Source organism: Falco biarmicus, chromosome 1 (genome assembly GCF_023638135.1).
Source record: "Falco biarmicus isolate bFalBia1 chromosome 1, bFalBia1.pri, whole genome shotgun sequence".
NCBI classification, from domain to species: domain Eukaryota; kingdom Metazoa; phylum Chordata; class Aves; order Falconiformes; family Falconidae; genus Falco; species Falco biarmicus.
This window is the reverse complement of record NC_079288.1, coordinates 121,833,351-121,858,678: the sequence shown is the minus strand read 5'-3', so window position 1 is coordinate 121,858,678 and position 25,328 is coordinate 121,833,351. Positions and strand designations below refer to the sequence as shown.

General features: G+C 39.1%; 1 protein-coding gene across 5 annotated transcripts in view; it reads left to right on the top strand.

The window, feature by feature from the left end:
* The window catches only part of AFG2A (AFG2 AAA ATPase homolog A), a 205,071-nt gene that overhangs the window by 35,836 nt on the left and 143,907 nt on the right, over positions 1 to 25,328 (top strand). For 3 of the 5 annotated variants that reach the window (XM_056325750.1, XM_056325772.1, XM_056325764.1), the window contains exons 11-13: positions 474 to 683; positions 12,000 to 12,053; positions 12,484 to 12,563. In XM_056325750.1, coding sequence (XP_056181725.1) covers positions 474 to 683; positions 12,000 to 12,053; positions 12,484 to 12,563 — 344 coding nt within the window. Of the gene's footprint in view, positions 1 to 473; positions 684 to 11,999; positions 12,054 to 12,483; positions 12,564 to 18,411; positions 18,479 to 25,328 lie in introns of all 5 variants that reach the window. The other 2 variants (XR_008819656.1, XM_056325757.1) reach the window with 1 other exon arrangement.

Here is a 25,328-nt window from a genome sequence, read left to right as displayed (position 1 = left end):
TAGATATTTCCCTGTTTGGAGGATTGTTTGTTCTCAAGCTTCTAGTCAGATTTCCAGTGCCCAAGTCCTACATGGGAGTGATACAGCTTGAGCTCATACAGTGCTTTCCTTCAGGGAAGAAATCAAAGTAATTTACAAATTCTGCATCAGTATCGCATTAATAAAACCAAGGGAATTGAATTGTGACTTTGCTAGTGATCTACTTTTGAAGCAGATACAAAGTATTTTACCTACATTCTCCAGCATATAAGCAAGTCTAATCCCTTTTTATTTTGTGTGACTTTTTTCTAAACAAGAAGCGATTATTAATAGGCTTATTGAAGTGACTCATCAAAACCAACTTAAATACATTAATGCATTACAATGCATACACATTCATCCTACAGAGCAGTTTTGTTGTTTTCTTTTTCTTTTTTTTCTGTTTTAGTACTTTTGTCCGTTGTCTGAATTCAGCAAAATGGTCTGCTTTGCAGGTATCCTGGTCAGACATAGGAGGACTAGAAGATGTCAAGCTGAAATTGAAGCAGGCAGTAGAATGGCCTCGCAAACATCCTGACTCCTTTATCCGAATGGGGATTCAGCCTCCAAAAGGTGTGCTGCTTTACGGACCTCCTGGGTGCTCAAAAACAATGATAGCAAAAGCTTTGGCTCATGAAAGTGGTCTCAACTTCTTGGCAGTGAAGGTAGGCCATTTAGTCTTACCTTTTGTTAACTCCTGCATAACAATTGATGATTTACTTATTTCCAATGTTAGAATCCAGTGTCTCTTAGTGTTTCTGACTGTTATATATGCTACAGCAAACACCTCGTAAATACCAAGTCAGGTTTGTGTTTTCTTATGAAAAGGACTAGTTCTTTCTTATATATGTTTTTTAAAAAAATACTATTTATTTCATCACAGCACTGAAAGTATATGTTGGATGGGTAGGTAAGCTGTATAGTGGCATCTTAATTATTGGCATTATTTAAAATATTTTAAAATGGAAACAATGAAATTCTTAAAGCAGTATAAATAAAATACAACTCTGCATAGTGGGTAGCTTGTCTTACTGTAGTAATTGCTTTCATGGAAGTATTATCTCATCTCTTAACATGCCTTTTCATTCCTCAGGAAAGTCACTTCCTTTTGTCTTACTGTTCACGTTTCATTACAGATTTTTCTTGCCTTAATTGCCTTTTTCTAGGGGAAAGAGTTCTACTTCATCAGTTTTTAGAAAGTTTGCAAAATCAGTTATATCTGGAGTACTCTTGGATAAGTGGAATATTCTATCAGCATTAAGAAACACTTCAAGTGTAGAAGAATTTTGGATTTCATTGTCTATGAATCAATGTAATTGATTACTGTGGCTTGTATGGAAAATACATGAATGGAAGTTATTTAATAATAATGCTGAGCTTCAATGCATAGGAAGAAAAAAGAGATAGCAGAGTGATTCCACATGGGGTAGTCTTGCAGCTGTGTCAGAATGTTAATGAAGTGCAAGAAAAAACATTTGTTTAAGTATTTTAGAAGTATCTCCTTCTCAGCAGTAAGATCACCTACTCTTGTCTGTTGACCATCTCCTTACTCACAAAGCCTTCTGTGTTAGTTTCTACACAGCTTCTTCCTCTGCCTGTCCTTTCAGACAGACTGTAACTGTAGCTCTGGATCCTGGCCTCTCTGGGAGCAGAGGCAGTTGCACTGACCTTGAAGCCAGAACCCTTTATTGCCCTTGCTATCCGGTATTGCAGACAGGCCTCTGGGTCATGGTCACATCAACAAAAGCAGCCTTGGAAAGCTCAGCCCTTAAGAAACACCACCTTTACTGCCTCTTCCATAAAGACAAAGTAGTTCTTTGTACTCCAGAATTACTGGTAAACAAGTTAACCTTTTCCTCCTACACTGCTTCAAAGAAAACATTTCTTCTTTGTTTTGCCCAAAGCACTGATGCCTGAGAGGGTGGAGGAAAAAGGTAACAGTCTGAAAAAAAAGTTAAAACTTTAAAAATTAAGCTAAGTTGCTGGCTGCTTAGCTATTTCGGACATTTTTACTAATGCAATTAATTGTCCGGAAGTAAAAGATGGCTCATGCTGAATAGGAGGTATCTAGCTGAAGGTGCGCTGATATGAAATGCTTTTGTACAGTAATGCAGCGTTTCTTCAGAGTGGAGTTCTGGTAGTGCAAACCTCCTTGTTATTGACAAGCTGTAGCAGAAGAGGCTGGCTTGGGAAAACGGCCTTTTATTCCCTGTCGGTTTAAATCCCTTTGCCTGGAACTGGTCAAATATTCAATGTACAGATGTTTCAAGAAGCACATCTCTGGAGCATGTCCAGCCTTGGATATGTTGACTCCAGGAAAGGAACATAGCCCACTTTCTCTGACTTCACATTTGCTTCCTGGACAGAAAAGGCAACATCCATCATGTACTAAATGTGTTAAACATCATTGTCTGTAGCACTTAAAGCACAACAGGCACGAATTAATTTCCATTGCATGTGTTCCTGCAATAAGTCCAAAGTATATCAATATGTGATTTTTTGGTGGTGGTTGTTTGTTGGGTTGGGTTTTTTTTGAGAGAGGGGATTTTTCTTTTCTTGCTTATAGTCCTATTAATTTTCCTGTTCTCTACATTGTCTCAAATATCTGTCCCTGGAACTGATATCAGGCTTTTTGAAATAGAAGTGTGTTTCTTGATAATTTACTTTTCAGACTTGCATTTTCATTCCAGTATTTCCTGCACCAAATAAGTAACTTTGATGAAAAGTGTCTGGTGTACAGCCTGCACAACGTGTACTATTTCAGGATAGTTCAGGTGGCTCAGGTTCCTGGGTCCTTGTTGAGAACAGACTGCAGACAGGAGACATAGCTGTAGCTATGGGAAGCCTGCTGCTGGATGCTGTCTCTCCCTGTGTCTGAAAACGGAGAGGAAATTGAGTACATTACATGCAGTGCTTACTTGGTCCAGTGATTTTTGGAAGATGGACCTATTATGTCTGCACATTACATTTAAGATTCACGGGCTCCAGCTCTCTTAAGTGCTGAACGTACTCCACTTGTCTTAAGTTGGCTGTCCTGCGTGGGTGTAACAGGTATCACCCTTGCCCCAGCCTGGCTCCAGGAAGGCTTTGCACTATTTTCCAGACATGTCTATGCAATGTCTGTGTAGTTTGGACTGCTGACTTTGTTAAATGAGATACTTCAGCTGGGTTATATGTAACCTGTTAAAACGTGACATTTCCGTGTGTCTTGGGCATGGCTGGTTGTTACGGTGTTGTATGAAGCATGGTCAAAATGGCACAGCCTCCAGCCCCGTGTCTGATTTACCTCTAATTAAGATTTGGAAGATGGGCAAAGTCTAGATGTAATTTCTGGGCAGAGGAGCTGAACAAAATAACGTGGTAACAGATGTTTGACGTTGCATCCTGTTCTCTCCTGAAATCTATTGTGAAGTTTGAATGGTTAGTGTTAACAGTGAATGTGGCCCTTTTGTACACATGCTCTTTGATATTTGGCCAAAACTTTTTATAGCTATATTTTCACCGAGATTGGTGACCTTTTGCTTTTCCAGAGAAAAGCAGTTGGTTTATTTTACAAAGCAATCTTGGATTCATAGGATTCCTAAGGGGAATTAGTTATTTTTATTCTTTCATTTGACTTTCTTTGTCTCTAATACAATATATCTGCTAAATTTACTGGGGAGGACATTGTCAAGTGCTTTCCAGGGGATGGCTCTTCCTGCTTCCTCCCGCCACCCCTCTTTCTAAATCTCTTGAGCATTGAGGCTTTTCAGGGTTTTAGTGGTTATCTTGATTATTTGCTTCTTCACAAACCTCAGTTACAAAAAGACAACTGAATTGTTTTCAACTTCTTGGAGGGTTTTGAGTGTTTTGCAGTCACAGACACAAGCGAGTATAAGACTGTGCGAAGGAATGAATTAGGATTTTTTTTCATTCTTCAGGATTGAACGTCAGTCTTGACTTGTCAATAGTTTTTCATCTGGTTGAATTCTTATTTCAGTCAGCCTTCTGTGCACTTTTGTACTTCTTCACACTCCTTTTATGCTCTCCCCAAAGTTTGTAATTTCCTTCTGAAATGTGTTTTATGCATTTCCTTTACTAATAGGAAAAGAAAATTATATACACGTACTGGACCTATCAATATTAATAGAACAGGGAATATAATTTTCAGCCTCTGCCAGCCTGATGACACCTCTGTTATATACAACTGTCTCTGTGGCATTTTTGCTTTAGATGTCATCTAGCTTTCTGAAATTGAACATGAAGAAAACGAAATCCTTTGTCACTGTGTTATTTCCGTGGGGTTTTTTTCCTTCTTTTGATTGTTTATGTGGTGGTATCTCTGAACTGTTTTGACAGTTTCTGCACTTAGGGTCGGCTTTGACTGGCTGCTTTTTTCGAGGTGTATGTTGATTAGACCACTAAGATTTTGTGGTGATGATGTAAGAATATTTTGGGAAGAAACGTCCGTGTCTTGCTGCATGGCGTAGATAATTATATCTGCATTGGTCTTGTAGCTTGTTATGACTGTCCTCTTGCATATTTCTTTTTTCCTTTTTAAATTTTATATTTAGGAAATCCTGTATCATTGTGTTGCACTAAGAATCTAATGAATATTACTTCACGGATTTTCTGTTGCTTTTCTGGGAAGCAACTTGCAGAGAATTTCTGTGGGTTGTTTTTTTCTCTCTTAGTATTGTGGTATGTAGGTAATTAGCTTTACTACTAAATAAGAAAACCATTGTGCTTTTTTATTTGTAACCTCTTTCAAAATAAACAGTGAAGTTTGCTGTTATGCTGTTAGGCTGGGAGGCACCATTACAGTACCTACCCAGATCAGCTCCATCACCCAGTTATAATGCGTTCCTTAGCTGATGGTCCCATAAGGGTCATGAGGATTGGAAAATCCTTTTGGCCCTTGAATTGCCCATAAGCCTAGGATGCTGCGTACTAGAGGGGATGTATGTTGATGGTATTCCTCCATTGCATTACTTTCTACTTAGTCAGCCTGCTAAAACCAGACAGAGACTTTCTGCTAATTTCTGGAGGGTTTTGCTCAGGATTATAACAACAGGGGATTTTAAGTTCTGTTTTCTGTCCAACAAGGAGATTACCTGAGTTTACACAATAAGTAACAAGAAAAATTATGTAACTTCTATGTGCTTGTAGTGGTTTCGGAAGCATCATTTTTCCTTTTGCTGCTTTGTGCTTTTTAATATTTGTCTGTTTAAAATAACAACTAAGGCAAAAACTCACTTAGTGATAGTGACAAAACCCAGCTTAAATTTTCAGAAAATTTAGACCTCCAAAAGTTAAACCCCTTGGAATGCAGCTGAGACACACTAATTGTTGTAAACATGATGAAGCAATACTTAAAAAAAAAACCCACCAAAATGGAACAACTCAAACCCACCCGTGACAGTAAGTAGTGTTGAAGAATGTGAACACCAAGTAAACCAACAGCACACATGATGTGTACTATACTGCTCTAAAATACTCTTTTTACAGTGGTTAGGAGCTCCAAGTATGGGGGGGGGGAGTTGGAAAATATTCCTGACGTTTTATTTGATGTTACATAAGAGCTTGGGCTGAAGGAATCTTTACTTTTTTTTTCAATTAACAGTAATTACAAAAATATACACTGTTCTCAGACCTCTGACTTCACCTTGGCTTGATTTAACTTCCTGTATCACCCTGCCGATGCTTTTGTACCGCTCCCTGTGGTTGACATGTGCTTAAGCTTAGTTTGTCATTTGGGTCAATTATGTCAAAATATTTTCCAATTGAAGTTTCCTCTGCTTTTCCCTTTAGCTCTTGGCTGTGGCAGCTCAAACAGATTAATGAGGCTTGGAAAGGCAGACTGCTTTGCTTTGTGAAGAACTGTCACTGAGTTTTGGGGAGATAGATACTTTAGCCTTTTGATGGGTATTTCAGGGTGCAGAAGCATGAAATAAGGAAGCTTCGTGCCTGTAACTAGCTAAGCAGAACACTTAAGATGAAAAATGAAGAATCATTGTGATTTTATGAGAAACTGTGGCAAACACTTAATGAAATTTCCAAAGAGATCCATAGTAACACATTTGCAGTAACTTGTTAATTAGCAGATAGTGAAACTAACTGTATTTGAAAAAAATAGCCTTTTTTTAAGGGATAAAAGTTTGAGATACTTTAATGAGCTTTCTTAATCCTGAAAATATCTGCATGTTTTACTTAACTAAGACTAAAACAAGAAATTCATTCATCCATTCTTACCATAAACTTCCCCAAAGTGAATGTGCAGGCAGAAAATGTTTCAAAGATAATCCCTTGTCTCTGTTTCCTTGTCCCTTCTCAATTACTTTGCAAGATTATTTTTTATTAGCACTAAGTCTCTCCCTGCCAGCCCCCCACCCCCAGGTCACCCAGGATTTGTCAGCAATCAGGTCAAAATAGCAATTGTAGAATGGGGTGTTGCTGTATGGGTGAAGCATCAGCAGCTGAATATGTTTTGCAGCGTGGGTGGCTAATTTTGTGTTGTCTTTGGTCCCATGTAGATACTGCCCTGAATGATGCCCAAGCCTGGTCCTAGGCAGAGTAGTGGACGGCATCTGTTTAGCCTGGAGCTAAAAGTGGTAGCAAATAGGAACAGGTGCTGAAAATCTGTGAAGAACAGGAATGACTTGCAAAGGGATTTCTCTGTAGATGGGGCAGGTGAGCAGGAAGGGTTACTTTTGGATCTGCTTCAACTCTGTCATGACTTTCACTCCCAACTTCACAGTGCTGTGCATGGTACAGCACATCGTAAGCTTGCAAAATCCTGGGCAGCTATGCCCAAGCGCTGAAGAGGGCCTTCTCTGGAGGCACTGGTGCATGCAGTGAATTTAATTCAATATTTCCAGTCAGTTCACTCCATGCTACAAATACTGGCTTCTGTATTGTGTAAAGAAGCCTCAAAAGATTGGCATTAAAGTTTGCCAGTCAAGGCAAATGGCAAAAAAGTGAATTCTGAGGCATGCAAATAAAGAAAAACGGATGTTACGTTTGCCTTTGCAGTTTGATTACGCTGCTTTTAGCAACTTCACTTGACTTAGGTTTGAAGATGACAGTTTTTTGCCAGCCTGCTCCCTTAAATACTTTGGATCCCACAAGCACCTGTTGAACTTGATGTTTTTTAAAACACCAAACAGGTGTCAACAAGTTTTTAAGGTCCTCTGGAATGCAGGGCAGAGGGAGAGGAAGTGATTAAAATGGTGCACAGCACTCAGCCTGGAGTTTAGTTCTGCTGAGAAGCTGGGAGTGATGCAGATTAAATCATTAAACAGCACTGAAAGAGAAGAAGTAGGCTTTATTCTTAACAAGCAAATATAATGTGTTTTCTGAGCAAATATTTTTCTTTGTAGTGTAACCAATTACCAAATCACACGTGTATAACCTTTGCATTAGAAATAGCCTTACTGTTAAAACAAAGGAAGTCTCACTGTTTATCTTGTTAACTCTCTTTCCTGCGGCCGTCCTGAGTCATATGTATTGCTTTGGTTTGACTGTGGTAGGGATGGGATAGCATTTTGCCACTAAGATTACAGTATGAAAAGACTTAACTAATTTCTGAGTCTCTTCCAAATCAGTTACTGTTGTTGCAGTGGATAATCTCACCTGCATTTTCATGGAACTGGAAAGAATAGGAGGAAAAAAAAAAGAGGGGGGAGGCCAAAATGCAGAGTTTAACTCCATGAGAGATGTACTGGTAGGAGTGGGATCAAGCTTTGCTTAGCTCCTCTGAGCTGGCTGTCTATGCTCCTTCTGCAGTCTGATGAGAAATTAGCACATTTAGAGTGAGTTGCCTTGCATCTGCAAGGTAGGCATCTGTCTCTCCAAATCAGTGTGAATTTCTAACTCAGGTGTAGATGTCTGAGTGTGGGCAATGAACATTGCTCTAGGTACACATGGTGAACAGTTGAAAACTAATTTTGGCACAGCTTGTCTTTTTTTTTTTTCCTTTTTGTTTGAGATTCACAGCACAGAGCTGTTTTTTTAGATACTTCATCTGAAATTAAATGAATTATGACTGATACTTCTATGATCTTTTCTACTTTGAACATGGCAAAGAAGGAATTGTGCGTTACCTATTGTAGAGTAATAATCTGTAGGATATGATATAAATTCTTTAATTAATTGGACTTTTAAAAAAATGTAGATCGTTCTCTATGGCTAACAGTTTAGTGTGTCTATGTTAGAGCCCGGAACCTGCATGTGAGGTTATGGCAATATTTTTTAAGAGAATAAAGAGCCATATGCTGGCGAAATCTGGGGCTGTGTCCATCTGGCTCAACAAGTGCACAACTTACCTGATTGTCAACGTAGTAAAAAAAAATTATTTATAGAGGGAAGTCACTAATTAAATTTCCTATCAATTGAAAGTTGCTACCCCAGTGTTTTCAGGTGAAAAAATCTACAAGTGGTTTTAAACATTGCTTAGAAAAATTACTGATACTTTTTAACTTCAGGGATACCAAACATTCCTCTTGCAATTTAAAAACACTTTGAGAACTTCTATACATCATAACCATGTATACACAAACTTATCTCATGTTGCAGCCTGTATACAGGGGGTTTATCTTTTGTGGAGTTAATCTTTCAGAAGCTTATTCTGATAGTGTTTTAAAAGTAAAAAAAATTATACTTTTTCCTTGCTTTTTTATTAAAAAAAAAATAAAAATCAACACCCAATCCAAACTGTAAACAACTGGAAAGTTTCATGATACAAGGGGAGTGTATCTTGTAAATGAGGATGGGATAGTGCTTCTGGAAATGTCTCCTTTTGAGGCTGAAGAAACAAAACTCAGCAGTATACAGTGGGCCTGAATTGGCAGATTTTATACTATTAGTCTGGATTGTAGCTCGCAATTGGTATGCTTATACGCACGGACTAGCTACAAATACTTCTGCCAATTTCCTGCTGCAAATCTTTTGCTGTTTTGGAGTTGCAGTGCAAATGACCAGAAGGAACAGGCTTTATTTCTTTGTGTCCCTTTGTATGGAAGATGGCTTGTTGCAGAACAGAGCAGAGCTATATGTATTACTAAACGGGACCATTTGTTACTAGCATCTCTTGGTCAGTAGATCAACAGTTATAAACAGCTTTTAAAGGTATCATTATGCTCACCTCTGGGCAAAAAATATTTCAACAAATGTTGACTTGCTTACTAAGTCAGGCTTATGTCATTTGATTTTTTAAAGCATTAGAAAAGCATTGAAAAATTAAAAAAAACAACCAACACCCAAACTCCTGGTATTTCTTGAGTGGCCTCCTTCCTAAAAAGAGAAGGTGAGTTTTGTGAAAACTAGAAATGGTGTCACCTGTCAGCAGGTGACTCTGATGGCCTATAGACTGCTTGTCAAACAGATCAATCCTTTGAAAGAACTGTCTTCAATCTTAGCTAAAGGACAGCCCATTTGCAGAGAGGGTAAGGCAGAGGCTGAGCTCAGGTGGGACCAGAGGTAACCCAGTTCAGTTTCTACGTCCAGCTGCTTTGAACATTTCTAGGTTTTGTGCTGTGGTTTTAAGTGGTTGCATGAGATGAAATGTATACCAATTCTTCCTCTTCTGTGTGTGCTTTCTCTTACTTTGGAGTCTTTTCCTTTATTGCCAGGTATAATAAGAGTTTCAAGTTGCTAGCAATAGAAACTATGGTTCTCAATGGCATTTTTGGTATTATTCATGAGTGGTGAACTAGGAGACCTTCAAATCAATTTTCATCAAAGTTTTCCATGAGAGGCACGGATCATTAATACATAGTGATCTTTCACCTGGAGTTGCTACTTAATGAAAAGAAAAATAGAGAAAAACCTTCATGTCAAAGCTTACAGCAAAACCATGCATTCAAAATAATTCTCTTTGGAAACATTTTAAACAGTGTTTATTGCTTTGATGTTGCCTTGATCATATTTTAATGCTTAATTAAAAATAAAACTCCAAGCATCTGAAATTATATTGTACCTTAGAGCTCAAAGAGAGTAGTTTTGGGTTTACATATTTTTTTACTCAGACAAAAGAAACGAAAATGTCAGACTATTTGATGTGTCATACTAGAGGAGTACACTATAGGCACTGATGTAAATGATGTTGGTTTCCATGAGAATACTGATGTGGATGAAGATTACTTATGAGAATAAGGGCATGAAGGAGAAGGTCCACAGCTTCCAAGAAAAAGTTAGTAAAATATAATTGTGGGTAGAAATTGCTCTCAGTGTATCAGCTCACTTTAACAGAAAGTTAGAAAGAGAAGACTGCGCTCTGGTTCCTTAGGGATTTGTTAGGCCCATGCTATCAGATTCCTCATCTGCACTGAACGTGATGAATGGCCAGGACCCGGAGCAGCTGAGTGCTGTCTTTTTGAGCTGCAAGCCTGCTCTGCACAAACTGCTGCACACTCCTCATGTTCAGTGTCCACAGTGAATAGTAGGAAAAGGCTTTGTTTCTGTCTTACCTTGTTTTTTCCTTCTCTCTTTCTTTTCTGCATTCTTCACTTATGTATCTGAGTAATTCTGTTTCCATGTGAGTGTCCAACTGACTCAAATTTTGAAGTTGTTGAAAGCCTGCAGGTGACACTTTAGCTACTGCAACAGTTTCTTTAAGAGTATATGTTGATGGAAGGAAGCAATGCTAATTCTATCATTGAAGTTTCCTCCAACCCTTACACAATTGCTTTTACCTGTGTGGAATGCTGGGTCTGGGTACTGCAGTATCTCACCTGGTCCTTTGGATAATGGACAGCTCTTTGAAAAGAAATAAGTAAGAACAGTGGTATAGCTTGGGTGCTTTGCTGATATCAGATAGCTTGTGCTTTTGTTTTTAGAATATATGTTTTTTCCCCATACATATGTAGGCACAGATACTTTCCAGTGGTGCCAGTGTCAAGATAAAAGACAGTGCATTAATTGCTATTGCAAGAGTGCAAATGAGTGTGGAGGGGGAGACTGCAAAAAAGTGCGCTGTTTTTAGAGTAATGAATCTGTGTTCTACCCATCTGAGTACAAAGTCCAGATGGTCCTATTCAAAAAGGGGTTGCTCTGTCACTGCCAATGTATAAATGTGCATCTGCCACGCATGCTTAATTCTAGCATACCCCCTGTTTAAAGCTGCCTTACTGATCTCAGCTGAGTGCTACCTGAAGGTACTTGCAGCTGTGAAGCATGGGAAGGTTCTTCAGTTTTCTCACTGTGAAGAAGGATTTGTTTCTGTAGGTAAAATTATGAGGGCACCTGTTCCCTGGAAAATAGATTGAGGCTACTGGCTCTTTTTATTTAGGGCAGATGATAATAATCGTTGGTTGTGGCTGCAGGTCAATGTTGATGCAAACCAGGCCGAAGTCAATGAGTCATTACCACTCCTATGAGAATCTTAGTCCCATTAGGAACCGTTATTTAAGCAGCCTATGGTACGGGACGTAGCAGAACAGAAAATACTCTGAGAATTCTCCGTTGTTTTACTTTTTATGATTTTAAGTATTTATTCAAGACCTGAATGTTGACCCTGTGGTCTCCAGTCTGTTCCTAGTGAACAGGGCTGTGAGTATAAACAGGCACCACAGCAGCTGGCACTATTAATTGGGCTTGGCAATCTCGGCAGAAAGGAATGTCAATGAGCTAAGACACTGAACAGCTTTCTCACTGGAGATGCAGCTCCTCATGGATGGATTTCAGGTGTGCTGCTATGTCAGCTGCTTCTTTCTGGACCTGCAAACTGTCAAGTTCAAAGAAGCACTGTTAAATGTTGTTTTTAAGTCCCTGTTGATGAGAGGGCTAACCTCTAAGTGTAGTTACGTGCATGCACAGTGCCATAACAAATGGAGGAAAACCTAGTACAGGTAGAAGGTAAGTCTGAAAATGCACAAATAAAATTTGCAAGTGACAAATTATCAAAATTCCTTGTAACAGAGCATCAGTAATGTAGCACTGGCAGATTGACTCAGTCATTTTGTATATAAAAGTAATTAAATTTTAAACTTTTATTAATTTTGCAGGGACCTGAGCTGATGAATAAATATGTTGGTGAGTCTGAACGAGCAGTGAGAGAGGTGAGAAAGGGCAAGCTATATGCAGTATAATGTTATGTGTTAAGCTTTCTTGGCATTCAAATTCTTCTCTGCCTATAAGGTTACCTTAAACTTTCCAAAAAACCTTCTTCTGGTTGAAGTTTAAAAAAGAAAGAGGAGGGGGGGGGAAAAAGGCAAGCAGAAATGATATTTTATGTTTAATTTCCTCCTGCATTGGCCTAGTGATACATGTCAAATTTGGGATCCAATAGCAGCGTTCACTGTAAGCCTGCATCACACAGTGTCGTGAATAACTTCTAAAAGGTTTGTTTTTGGGGGCGGGGGAAAGCAACAAAGCTTATATCTACATGTATCTTGCATCTCTATAGCTTTTGAGGTGTGCAGGGGTTGTTAGCATTCTGTAAAAATTTCCCATCCTTTAAAACTAAGTGTTTAATTGTTGTTTTTCTAGATCTTTAGGAAAGCCAGAGCAGTGTCTCCTTCAATTCTTTTCTTTGATGAAATAGATGCCTTGGCAGTTGAAAGGGGAAAGTAAGTAATCCTGTTAAAAATCTCAGATGTTATTTTCTGATAAATTAATCTTACATTGTGCAATCACAAGTATATTACCTTTCTAGAATGATTTTATTAAATATATTCATTCCACATGCAGAAGGATAGCATTTGTGACTCCTCAGGTGTATTTAACTTGGCATAAACAGGTAAGCTGGTGGAGTTCCTTCTTTCTCATCTTATTAGCAGGAATGATTCTACTGGTTCTCATGCCCTTCGGCTCTTTTCTGTGGTTTTAGCTTGCATTTATTTCCAGTAACTAACTCCTTTCTTTTCCCAGGGTTGTTGCACTGGCCTAATACAGTGTCTTCGTCAAGAACACAATGTGATCATATATAACAAGGAGATCATATATTCCAGGAAGTCTACTCATATGCTTAAATTTACGCTTATGTTTAAATGTTTCCCCAGACTGGGAAAAACTTCATGAAAAGATTTGAGAACACTCACGCCCTTTCATGTGTGACATTAAAAAGGGGTTATTGTGCAAGGAGCTCATACTGTTTTTTCCCGTGTCTTGCTTCGTGATGATTTCAAGAGATGTTTAGCTCTTGTCTGAAGGAGGATTATAGCAGGTTTTAGTTGCTACTATAGCATTTAAAATTAGACAGGCTTTGTAAGTGGTTTTTCTAGGAGGACATCTTATAAAATACTACTGCTTGTTGTGAGCAAGTACTTTTTTTTCTGTTTTATTTTTTTGCCTGAAAAACTATCAAATATGTGCATGTAGAAAGTATTTGTCCAGTTTGAAGGTGCTTCACAACTTCATCATTTGTCTGGAAGAGAAGCTACAACAGCATCCATTCAGATTCATTTGTGTTGCAAAAAAGCCATTTGTATCTGCAGCATAGGATGAAAGGTGTCATACTAACATTTCGGCGACATGAATAAATTGTTTATGTTACAGGAGGTGGCATTGCTTGCAGCATAGAGCTGCCCTGTGAAACTTGAGAAATGAATACATTTTCTGCTTGAAATGTAAAACCTGGTAGAAGATGTCTTCAACATCATCCTTTTCATATGCAATGTCTGCAACTGTGACACTTGTAAACTTCCTAGAAACAGTTAGCCACTCTGTGGTACCCACTGAAACACCTGTCTGCTTATCACAACAGGGAAGTTGCAGAAATGTGCTGGAATCAAGCCAATAGAAGGGGGGGAAATACTTCCCCCTGCTGCAATTCTTAATGTGTTTAGCTTTCAGAAACACCACTTCATCAAGATAAAACCTTTTGGAAGAATAAGCTATAGTACGTTTTAATCAGCCTTTTCACACAGTGCCCTAGAGGTGTTGAGTGCGTTTGTTTGTTTGCTTTATTCTTTTAGGGAGTAAACAACCCAATTTTACCTTACCTGGAACTGTCTGTGGGGGGTAGTAGGCCTGGCACAGCTTGCTGAAGAATGTGGTATGACCTGCTGCAGTTGTGTTGTGCTGGAGACATCTGGTTTTGGAGCTTTAAAAAGAACAGGGTGGGACACACAAATATTTCATTGTCAAATCTGAACCAGATGGGAGGTAAAATATGTAGCAGAGTTCTCGTAAAATTCATCTGAAATTAAATGGTGTAGGAAACCAGACAAGGCACTTATTAGAAATGGCCTTTTTTTACAGGCTGACTTTGCACAGTAGGAATTTGCAAATGCATTAGAGATGCTAACGATTTGTGGCCTCTGGAGATCCATTTCCTGTACTATTTCTAACCATACTGAAGTTTTCAAGGAAACACCTGTTTATATTGTCTCCCTATTCCCTCTGTTGGTTGAATTAGTTTTCTCTGCCTTGGCAGTGGAAAACACTCTGTGATACAGCTTTGTAAACGTTTTTCCTTTCCGTTTAAATCTTTGTTAGGATTCTGTGGACTTTGCGCAGAATATGCTGCATCACAAATCCTCCTGGGTAGGTAACCTCTCCTCAATCTTAACGGGACATCCAGAGATGCAGAGAAGCCTGAACTGTTAAGTTGTGAGAGTAGTTTTATGCATAGTTCAGATCTGAAATAACAGATGTGAAATAACATTGAGTAATTGCTTAATGCTTTTGCTCTACAAAGCACTTTGCCAAATATTCATTAACTCATTAATACTTGTTTAGATTAAACCCACAAGCTTTAGTCAAAAGCACCACTGTTTTACTCCCTAAACAGAGATCACTAAACAATCCCTTCTCATCAACAGGCACATACAGACTAACAGGCTTTGTAATTACTTGTAATGCAGGTAGACGAAGAGAGCTAAGGAGTTTTCTTGTTTGTACCATTCAATATAATGTCTCTTTTGCATCATATAGTGGAGTCTGTCACTGCATAATCAATTACGCCATGGCAGACACTGTAGCTGCATTCAGATATGCCACGGTGTTTTATTTATTATACATTTCCAAGCCATTACTCAGAATTGTAATACATCTTAACACTCTACATAATGTAACTGTCTTGTGTAGTAGTTTTACAGTGTATTTGTGTGTGTTTATTAGTTACAAGAAATAATACTTTGAAGTCAGCAAAAATTATGTTAATTGACATTGTTCCATGTCAAAATGTATTATTTCTGAAAAGATTGTTTCTTGCCCAGCCTGCTTAGCAGTTCCATATGTTCTATCTGTATGAAATAAGCTCCTGGGGTTTCCTTCATGTCTGTCCACACCCACCTCCCAAATTTGCATGTTGGCAACAAGCTAATACATATTAATCAAAGAATTAAAAATGTGGGCTGGATACATACGAGACTCAAAGAGGATTTACGATATAATCCTGCACCTCTGAGGAGAATAGTTCAGTGTAAGGGGCAGTTGCTTGATGGACAAATCTGGAGATCCTTGATGCAAGAAGATGAGAGAGTGATTCTGAATGGATTTGAGTTTCCAATGTATCTTTATCTATGAAAACAGGTAAAGATAGTTTGAGCTGTATTCGTTTCTGGATTTTGTTCTCTTACGCTATGCTTGTTAGAGAGAATTGAAAATAAAAAAATTTGGGGCTGAATGGACCGACTATAAGGAAAGAGGGAGGCATTCACTGTAACTGGTTCTAAAGAATAGACGATAAACCCATGGAAGAAAAGATGCTAGAAAGTTAGAGGTGTCACAGTGAGTTTTGAGTAGGAAAAATGGTTGAGATAGGAAAACCTTATGCAGATCAGAAAGGCTTTTGGTAGAGAATTATCCTTTGCTGTCAGTTAGTCATATGGGAGAAGCTTCAGCAACCTACTGCTTGATATCTTTAAAACAAAACTGACGTTTCACAGATTAACGTGCAGCGAGGAGCAGTCATGCACTGGGAGAGATGCACTACGTGGTGCATGGAGCCTTTTCCATCACTCTGTGGTTCTAATTAGTATTTACTTTCATGAGCAGACTACAACTTTTTCTTTCTCCTTGCTTTTGAAAGATGTTACAACTTTTCATAGGAGAGACTGCACTGAAGCGAGACCCTCAGGACTGGTCCAGATGCAGCACTGCATGAGGAGAAGGGTTTGCCTCGCAGTAATCCCTTGCCTGGACAAAGCTTGAGAGGCTTTAAAAATTGCACAGCTGCAAAGAGTTATGGGTATTTGTTATCCCTTGGTATCCTGACCATATAAAACCTAATTCTTCTGGCCATTAGAGGTTACCAAGAGGGAAATGTCTTGGTCATTAGACTTGAAATTGATGAATGAACGTGGCTCCGTGTAAATGCAGCACAGACAGTCTGTTTGCTGTACTTAAGAAGTCTCTGCTTTGGAAATGGGACATTGTTTATACAAGCAGGATTTTTAGGATTTTGGGGCAAGAGATATATTTGTTCCTATTCTTGGTTTTCAGAAGCAAAGCATTTTGTAACATAAGATGGGAAATATTGTAGACTGATGTGAAAGACACTGATAAATCGCATTTTCAAAGGACAAAAAAAAGACGAGACAAAATCAGTACCTTGCAATTGACTTGTATAGGCCAGAACAAGTTGGTAGATGAATAACCTTTTTGGAGTGATGATAGAAGTGACAAAGTGAAGGGACTTTGATACCAATCCCTTGAAACTACAATATGATGATGCTTTTCCAGTGAGTTACGTTACCCTGTATACTGGGTGGCAAGGGGAGCAGGATAGATACATTCCTAAGCCACAATTTAAAATGCTCAGAACCTCTGAAAGACACACTGTTTTCACTTTAGGTATTGAAATATTTGCAGTCTTAACTTTTGAGGCCCTCAGGCTTCTATAATGAAGCTGGGAAGAACAGCAGCTTCTCTTCTGTACTGAGTCACCTCTGCTTTAAATGGGAACTGTGATAAATCCTGTTTTTAAACCAAGCTGTCTCTTTGGAATATTTTAGTACATATTTATACTGTACAGCTTAGCACATATTATGTACAATTCAGTACATATTACACTGTACGCTTGAACATACCTTCGCATTTTTTTATCTGTGCAAATTCCCTGGTGTAATTGACAGCCTCTGTCATGAAGAAGGTCGGTGTATTGCATCCTAGCAACGAAAGCTAGAGCCTGGACCCTGCAGGGACATTAGGTAGGACAGAGGCTCTCAGCCAGAAAGCCACCTTGCACAGGGTAGGTTACCGGTAGCAGAGCTGGAGAAAGTACTGTCACCCTAATATTACTTGTGTGAAGGCAAAAGAAAGTGAAGAATACATGAAAGAAATGGGAGTTTCCCTGTGCCATGCTTGTGTTGTGAGGGACCCAATTCTAGCAGCAGGCTCATTTAGGCAGAGCTTTGCGTTTCTGGCTTCATTAGCACTGCTTGTCCCTGAATTGGGGGATGTCAGCCGGTTCCCTTCAGTATCTGAGCTGTGTTTGGATATGATAGAGAGTTGAGGCATTCAAAACTTTTGTGACTACTGTCTGAATTCTTTAAAGTGTTTGAATTTGGTATCCAGTATTGTCCGGGGAAAAAGCTGCATGTCCAGTGCCAGTTTTCTATTTTAGGCCTAGCAAGGAGTGCTGAAAAAGTTAAAAGTTTTGAACCAATTTAATTGTACAATAAAGCTTGTAATTCACTTTGGAATAGCGATTTAAATAAATAGCATTACCTATAGATTGTGTGTGTTTATGCTAGATGTTTGTAATACCTTTAACTTTAAAACAAACTCATCAATGTTTCTTGTCTAGCAAGAATCCTTTATCACAATGTGTTTAAAAATCTGTGGTTCTTCCTTTTTGTTTAAAAAACCCAATAATTTGTAACTTTGCCAGCCTGTATTACAACTCGGAGATTTGATTATTGGCATCAGTGGAAGCAGGACTGGATCTGTAAACCATTTTCTTGAAGTCATTCAAATGCATGGATAAATGTAGAGGGTTTAGAGGGACTAATCAAGGCTGTTAATGTTGGTAAGCCTGTTCTGCAGTGTTGTGGCAAAGTTAACCTGCAGCAAGATGCTTCAGCCAAGGACGTGAATTTGAGCTTCTCTCTGGATTCCTGCCAGAGGCCCAGTTGAAATGAATACCAGGATTAGAGGGATCAGAAGTGGGCATATGTGGTGATCACTTCGGGTCCCGATGTGGTGTTGGCTATGGAGAAAGGTCAGCTTACCCACACTAAATGGGCCCAAGCAGGCTACAGTTGCCTGTGGGGCGAGGACTAGAATGATTGACGGCCTTTTTTAAACTTTATTTTAAATGAAATACAAGGGGAACATGACTGTAGTTAAAACTCATAAATGAAACTTATTCCAGATGAAATGGAACCTCTTATACTTAAATATTGTTATAATGAAAACAAAATCCAGTCTAGCTAGTTACTTCTAGGTCTGTTATACTTCCAACTTAAACTGTACTTGCTTCGCTGGTAGACATGATTGATTACAGTGTTCAACTTGATTAACTTCCAGGAATGCGCAGAGGAGAAGTGCTGAGGAAAACAGAAAGAAAGGAAATGGAAAATTTACTGTGCATCAGGTGTGTGTTTGGGGCTTTTTTTTTTTTTTGTTTTTGTTTGTTTTTGTTTTAAAAGGCAGTGTTAATAGAATAGGAGAACTCTATGTTAGCATCCTTCTTGTTTCAGCTCGATGGTGCCAGGGCCAGGTGAAAGTGAGTTCTCATGTCTGCCTTCTGTGGACCTGCATCTGCAATTAGTTTCAGGCAGATGGAAATGACTGATGGATCACCACCTTGGTGCTTAAGGATTTGGAGATGTGCTTGGGGAAAGCCCTCTGGAAGAAAGCCTGTTGATTCCAAACCCATCTCAGACTGGCTCCTTGCCTCCTTTTCTCTCCTTTCATTGTGTTTCATTTTTCTGGGCCTACTTCGCTCATTTCTGAAAGCTGCCGTAATAATGAATTTGGGCAAATGGAAGAGGCTGGTTGCATGAACATGGAGGAAAATCTGGGATGTTTCTGCAGCTGCCTGTAGGCCATTTGTTTCAAAGTCACCTGCTGACAGCTGAGCGCAGTTTCCTGTTTCCACAAAGCTCGTCTCTTTTTAGGAAACCTGCTTACAAGTAGGAGGCCGCTCAAGGAGTACTAGGAGTTCTTTTATTTTTCTGTGCTTTTGTAATGTCTTAAAAACCGCAGTTTTTTTGGCGAACTGACAGTTGGCAAAACACCTTTTTGGCCTGGAGCTGACCATAAAGCTAAATGTTCTACCCAGTCTCTAAGTTTCCCAGACTTCCTCAGGTTTCCTCTGGAGATTTCCCTTCTGAAGTACCTGAATTTTGCTCTTGAGGAAATAGGGAATATGTGAAACGATATAGTGGGTAACAGCTGATACAGGTGCGTAGAGAATATGACAGCATCTAATTGTAGGGTGCTGATGGAGGGAAGGCTTGAGGATGGTCTTCTTTCAGAGTTTCTTCTGATGACACAGACAGGAAAATTCCCTGGTATGGGGAATATTTCTTATCTTAGGACTGAAGAGGTGTTTGGTGTTGTGTTGTTTTTTTTTTAATGAATAGCTGAAATATTTAACTAATAACATAGAAGATTTGTATGCTGTGTATCTCTCCTAGACTTTTAAAATAACATCAAAGCCTGTAATATCTGCAGTGGTCTTTATTATCAATATGCACTGAAGCTGTACCATACGTGTGCCAGAAGTGAATTTAGCCCAGCGGTTTAATAATGATCACTTAGGCCTAGGTATGCTTGCTGCGCCTTTTGTTTTATGAAATACCTCTTTTGTTGTGAGTGCACGTACATAGAGACATCAGTAACTGTGGATAACAGTTTTAGCTCAAACCAGGAATTGTGCTTGTAAGCAGAAATGAGTAGGTGATGTAAAAGGTGTTGTGATTTTTGAGGGAGAGGGAAAAGTGCTGTAGGGAAAAAATACATAAGCAGCACAGCATCACTAAACATGCATGTCTCTGTAAACCTAGTATATTTAGTAAAGTTTGAGTTTTGAAGCCCCAGTAGCATTCAAGAGAAACAAAGTTCGAAGTTAACATAAGGGCTTGCTCTGCTATCTTTAGATTAAGAATATTCTGACTGAATTAATATTTTAGCAGGGTGCATCTGTGTGGAAGAGCCTGCTTTTTCTAACTGGCATGGCAGTGTCCATTCTGCTGGAAAAAATGCCCCACTGACAGAATTTTTGAGTGGAATTCGGTACCTGGGAAGATGCTGCAATTATTATTTTTCTGGTAAATGCTATTGGAGTAGTTTTTTGGGGTTTTGGGTTTTTTTCCCCCCTAATGCTGTGGAGAACCTTGAACTGCCAAAGCCATATTTCACCAGTTTGTGAGGGAAGGAAATAAAACAGTGTGACAGTTAATTATGATCACGGCAGTTGGACTGAAAAGACAGACTTGGCAGGTGCTCCTTGCTGACAGGTTACTCCTGCAAAGCCCTGACAGAAATGTCAGACTCAATAAAAATCCTTCAGACTGTGTGAGTGAGGCGACTCTTGCATGGGAGTGTGCTGGCAGGGGGCTTTGGTATTTCAAGAACCTTTTACCTCAGTAGTTTGTGGAGAAGTGGAGAGTCCTGCCAGAGAGTTCTATTTCATCCTATATTAATTTTTTGATACCAACCATTTTGTCATGTCAATGACTTTTACATTTGTTTTGATATGAAATTATTTCCAGACATTCCAGTGAAAGAATTATTTGAGATGATATCACATCCAGAAGAAGTATTTTTAAAACTTTTAAATTTTGATTATGATTGCAATTCTTTTGTTGGGGGTGGGGGGGAGGTGAAGAATAATAAAGACAGCTTTTATCTGTTTGTAAATCTTGCCTGATAAGATGTTTTGGAAAAGAAGGTAGGCTGTACTCCCTTCTCACAAAACCTGTGTTATAGATTTCAGCTGCATGGAGATTAATCCCTCTGCAGTAATTTATCCTGGATACTTCTCCTGAGGTCTGCCTTTTTGACCTCATGGATCTGCCAGAGGTAGGGTCATCTGTGCAGAAATGGGGCTTTTCAGGAGAGGGGCCCTCCCAGACTTCCTTCTGGTTTTGTAGCTTCACAGTTGCTGTGAATTTAAGAGTGCTCAAAATGTTACTGTGTGACTATTTCCTGCATTTCCACGTCTACAGTTTAACAGCATAACTAAATTAAGGTCCTGATTCTGAAGATGTTCAGATAGGCTTCAATGCTGCTGAAGTCAGTGGTGGGATGGAGAGTCATTGGTTCTCCTTTACAGGATTTAAATTATAATTGAGACTTACATACATTTTCCGATGAAAATGACATCTGGTGTTCTGAAAAAACATTCATCCCATTGGTTTTGGAAATGTTGTAGACTGTCAAATGATGCAAGTGTACGTTTGCGTTAGCTCGCAGTGGTGATGCTTACCAAATTTCATCATGAGGTGAAACTGTAACGACTGCATTCTCAAACTGTTTTTAGTTTTAAATATTAAAAAAAATCTGATAGATAAAGGGAGGGGGCTGAGAGAAAAGGAAGTTAAATAAGTAAAAATGTAAAAAACAAAAAGTAAGCTGTTGTCAAAAAAAAAAATGTCTATAGCAAGAAGGGTAACAGATTTAAATCAGATGATTTCATACGTCTGGTTATGTCCAGAAACAAAATCTTCTTGGCTTGAAGAACTATGTATGCTAGTGAACTGTATGTACTCTTGATGCAGTGATAGAATCAGGCTGTGTTGCATTTGTATCCCCAGGAAGAAGCGTGAGAGTGGCTTAAGATGTTCAAGGGGAAATGTCAAATACCCACTGAGATCTGAGTCCAGCTGGTTAGAAGGGTTGTTGGGTAAGGCCAAAGGAGATAAGAAAAAAAAAAGATGCTATGGAGAGCCCTCACCTGCTGTGTTGAATTTGGAGCTGTTGCTCACAATGTCTCAGTTCCATCATGCAAGGCCAGAGTTAATTCAGATTAATTGTGAGTGGTACACTGTAGAATACATGTTTTATTCTGTCAAAACATATACTGGAAGTGCCTTTAGCTAAAATAAAATACCAAAACCAGGTTTTGTTTTTCATATTCACTTTCAGTAGTCTGCTATAATCCACAGGTAGTCTTATCTTGAGAGTCTTTTGCCATTCAGGAAACTTCTGTGTTGATCAAGAGCTTGTGCATGTGGGCTTGGTCTGACGCTGGTGGGAGGTGGGACACTCGGGATTAGCTGAAATATCATGTAGGGCTGGATATCTGGCTCTAACTGATAAACTAGTAAGCAAAGACATTTTTTGCCTTTAAAACTCCTTCACTGAGGATTTTAAAGAAAGAGGGGTTGGCAAAAAAGATTAAAATAACACATAGCCTACAGACTGATGTGTTTAATTTAGGGCAACACAAGAGATTACTTGAAATTCTCAGGCCCTTTTATGGAGCAGCCAGACTCCTCTTTGCTCACACATTTTTATTTTGAAGTTAAAGGTATTTCTGGTTAGGGCACGGCTCTTGCATACACGCACCCATGCACACATGGCTCTGCATGGATTATGTGAGGAGCTTAATTCTGACTGCCTGGATTTGCAGGCGGCGTGTTGACAGGAAATTAGTTTGTACCAGGACGTGCCTTTTGAGGACTATTTCCATGCAGTTGTGATGATGACATCAACGTGCGGAGGTCATGGTGGGGGGGGGCAAAGATACCCCCTTGGCTGGAAGTTGGTTTTGGCAGTGCCTCTGTGGGACTGGAGGGTTAATCATCATTTGTTTCTCTGGCTGCCGTTTGCGTCAAAAGCCAGGGCAGCCTTAATGAACACTGCCTGTGTTAATTTGAAACCTTTGCTGGGAAATCATGGGAAAATGGAAAAACGCATACTTGTGTGTCACCCTTCAGATTAGCAGCTTGGGCAGCACTAGAGCTCTCGGAGTACATGGTGTGGCTCTGATGCAGCTCTGAGCAGCTGGTAAAGAGATCTCTCGCTGCAAACCTGTGCCTGCCTGTGATTTTTATAGGGTATCCTCTGAAGCCAAAAGCTAATTTGCTGGAGACTCTGTGCTAAAAATGGTGCATCATATGACAGCCTAGTGAACTATGTAAACAAAAGCACTGAAATTGAAATTCCTGATGTCATAGGTCCCAGACACCTCTTCATTTGATACTGTTTTTATTATTTATACTTTTCGCATCTGTGGTTTTAAAATGTTTTTAACTGCACTTTTAAGAGATAGTAGTAAAGCCCTCAGTAATGTACTGGTAAATATCACTTCATTGTTTGAGTAGATCATGCCATCAGTGATTGCTTAACTGCAATTTTCTGATTATGCTTCAATTGCGTGGAAGTCTTTGCAATGTACATTCCCTTGTAACAGTGGGAGTTTTCTTTAGAATATATGCATCTTTAATTTTCTAGGTTTTCTTTCAGTCTGATGCTTGTAAGAGAAATGTTTATATTGGGGAAAGGTGTAATATCCGTTCTAGCCACCTCTCCTTAAAACCAAGTATTTTTTCTTTGTTTCCTTAATAGTGTAAAAAAAAAAAAAAAAAAAAAAAAGTTTAGCATCTCCCCCAAAGTCTTCTAGCTTCAGATCATCTCATATAATATTAATGTTTTGGTCCCAGTCTTATAATTTTTTTTTTTCCCTTTGCTTAGGTTTTTCTTGTGTGCAATCTCCTGGGTATAAAGTTGAGTAAATGTGAAACTTATGCAAGATGGGAGGCCTGAATCCCTACTGAGACTAGCTTATGTTACAAAGTTGATTTTAATTTCCTTTAAGTTCTGTGTCCTTTGAAAAGCATTTACTATCCTTGTCCGACACCTGAGGTGTTTTATCATGTTCAGCCCTCTGTAAGTCAACGAGACCGTGACCTGTGGGTATGTAAGAAATGCTCTAATATCGCTTGGGAATTTCTAACATGGCTGCAGCAACTCGAAAAGCTGGCAACTGGCTAACCCAAGTCCCTTCTCTAATATTTCTTAGCAACCTAAATGTTCTGTTAGCCAAAATTTATTATAGCTCCTCAAAGATATTTTCCAGACTACGTCTGATAAGTTAACCGTTTTGCACTGGAAAATTACAGAACCAGTTGTAGGACGGGAAAGTTAGAGAATTTATTTGGGGGAGATTGTTACAGCAGTGATGGAGTCGTTACTGTTGCTTTGGCTTTGGGACATTTAGGAAGCACTTCGGTTGCCGGCGTGCTGGTGGTAGATGGCAGTGCTGCAGCAAAATACATGTGTAGGAACTCTGCAACTGGATGTGTGTATTCTCTATCTGCTGGAAATACTCGGAATGCTTGTATTTTAAAATCTAATATTTCTTTTTGGAAACAAGTGTGCAGCAGGATAAATGTAGTGTGTTGGTGTATGAGGGTACTTGTGTATCTGTATAAATGTTTAGGCGTACTTTTTGAAAAGGACTTAAAAAAAAAATTTGAGATTAAAAGTCATCTTCATCCTATGTAGGTTTGGGGTGACAGCAGAAAAATGTACATTGCAGGAAGAAACCTGGCCTCATTTTTAGTATCAAACTATTTTTTGCTTCTTAGTATGGAGTTAAAGGGATCCAGAAGAAATTCAGAGATTAGTTGTTTGTTTTTTTAAGGGCCTGTTTAAGGGTAGAGAAATGAAGCCCTCCCTTGCGCAGCAGAGGAGCCGTGGAATAGCAGTCTCGTATAGTTCCAATAGCCGTGGAAGAGCAGTCACATTGGTGAAGGAAGATGTAGGTGTGTGCATGCTTGTCTGCAAGGAAAGATTGTGTTGAAAACAGCGAGGCTTTTGGCGTGTGCCAAGAGCAGGGCTCCTGGTTTCTGGCAAAGGTGGATAAACCCCACATTTTTGGTGCTATCTGGCAATCCTCAGCTGCTTTCCCTAGCCTGCTTCAGCTTCCCTGCCCCTGCTCAGCAAAGGGAACTTTTGGGATGAGCTACTGGCTATGCTGTACCTGGCCTCCCCATGTTTATATAGAGCTGGGTGCTACAAAGAACAGATAAACATAATTTGTGTAGCACATCTGCCAATGTATGAATGTCTACAGTCATCTGTGTATGGCCCTAGTATCTCTTAGGTCTAGTATCCTTTCAAAAATTCAAAAAAAAAATCATACAGCGTGCAATCACCTATTTATTTTTATTGTGTTTCAGAAATAAGGACTCTATGCAGAATTAAAAGGATGTTAAAAGAACACAACCATTCATGAAATGTGTTATGTATTACAATGTCAGTGCTTGGTCTTTTGATTTAAAATTTCTGCTATATCTTCCTCTTCTGCGTTCTTTGTTATATGTGTGGATATGTGCATGCACAAATATTTGTGTTAAAAAGTTGCCAAGGAAGAAGGGGGTGTACATCACTTGGTTAATCTTTTTGAAATATTAGAAGCTTTAATGGAAATAAGAGTTTATTTCTGTAATGCTTTTGTTACATATAGTTAAGCAATTTGAGCAAATTTT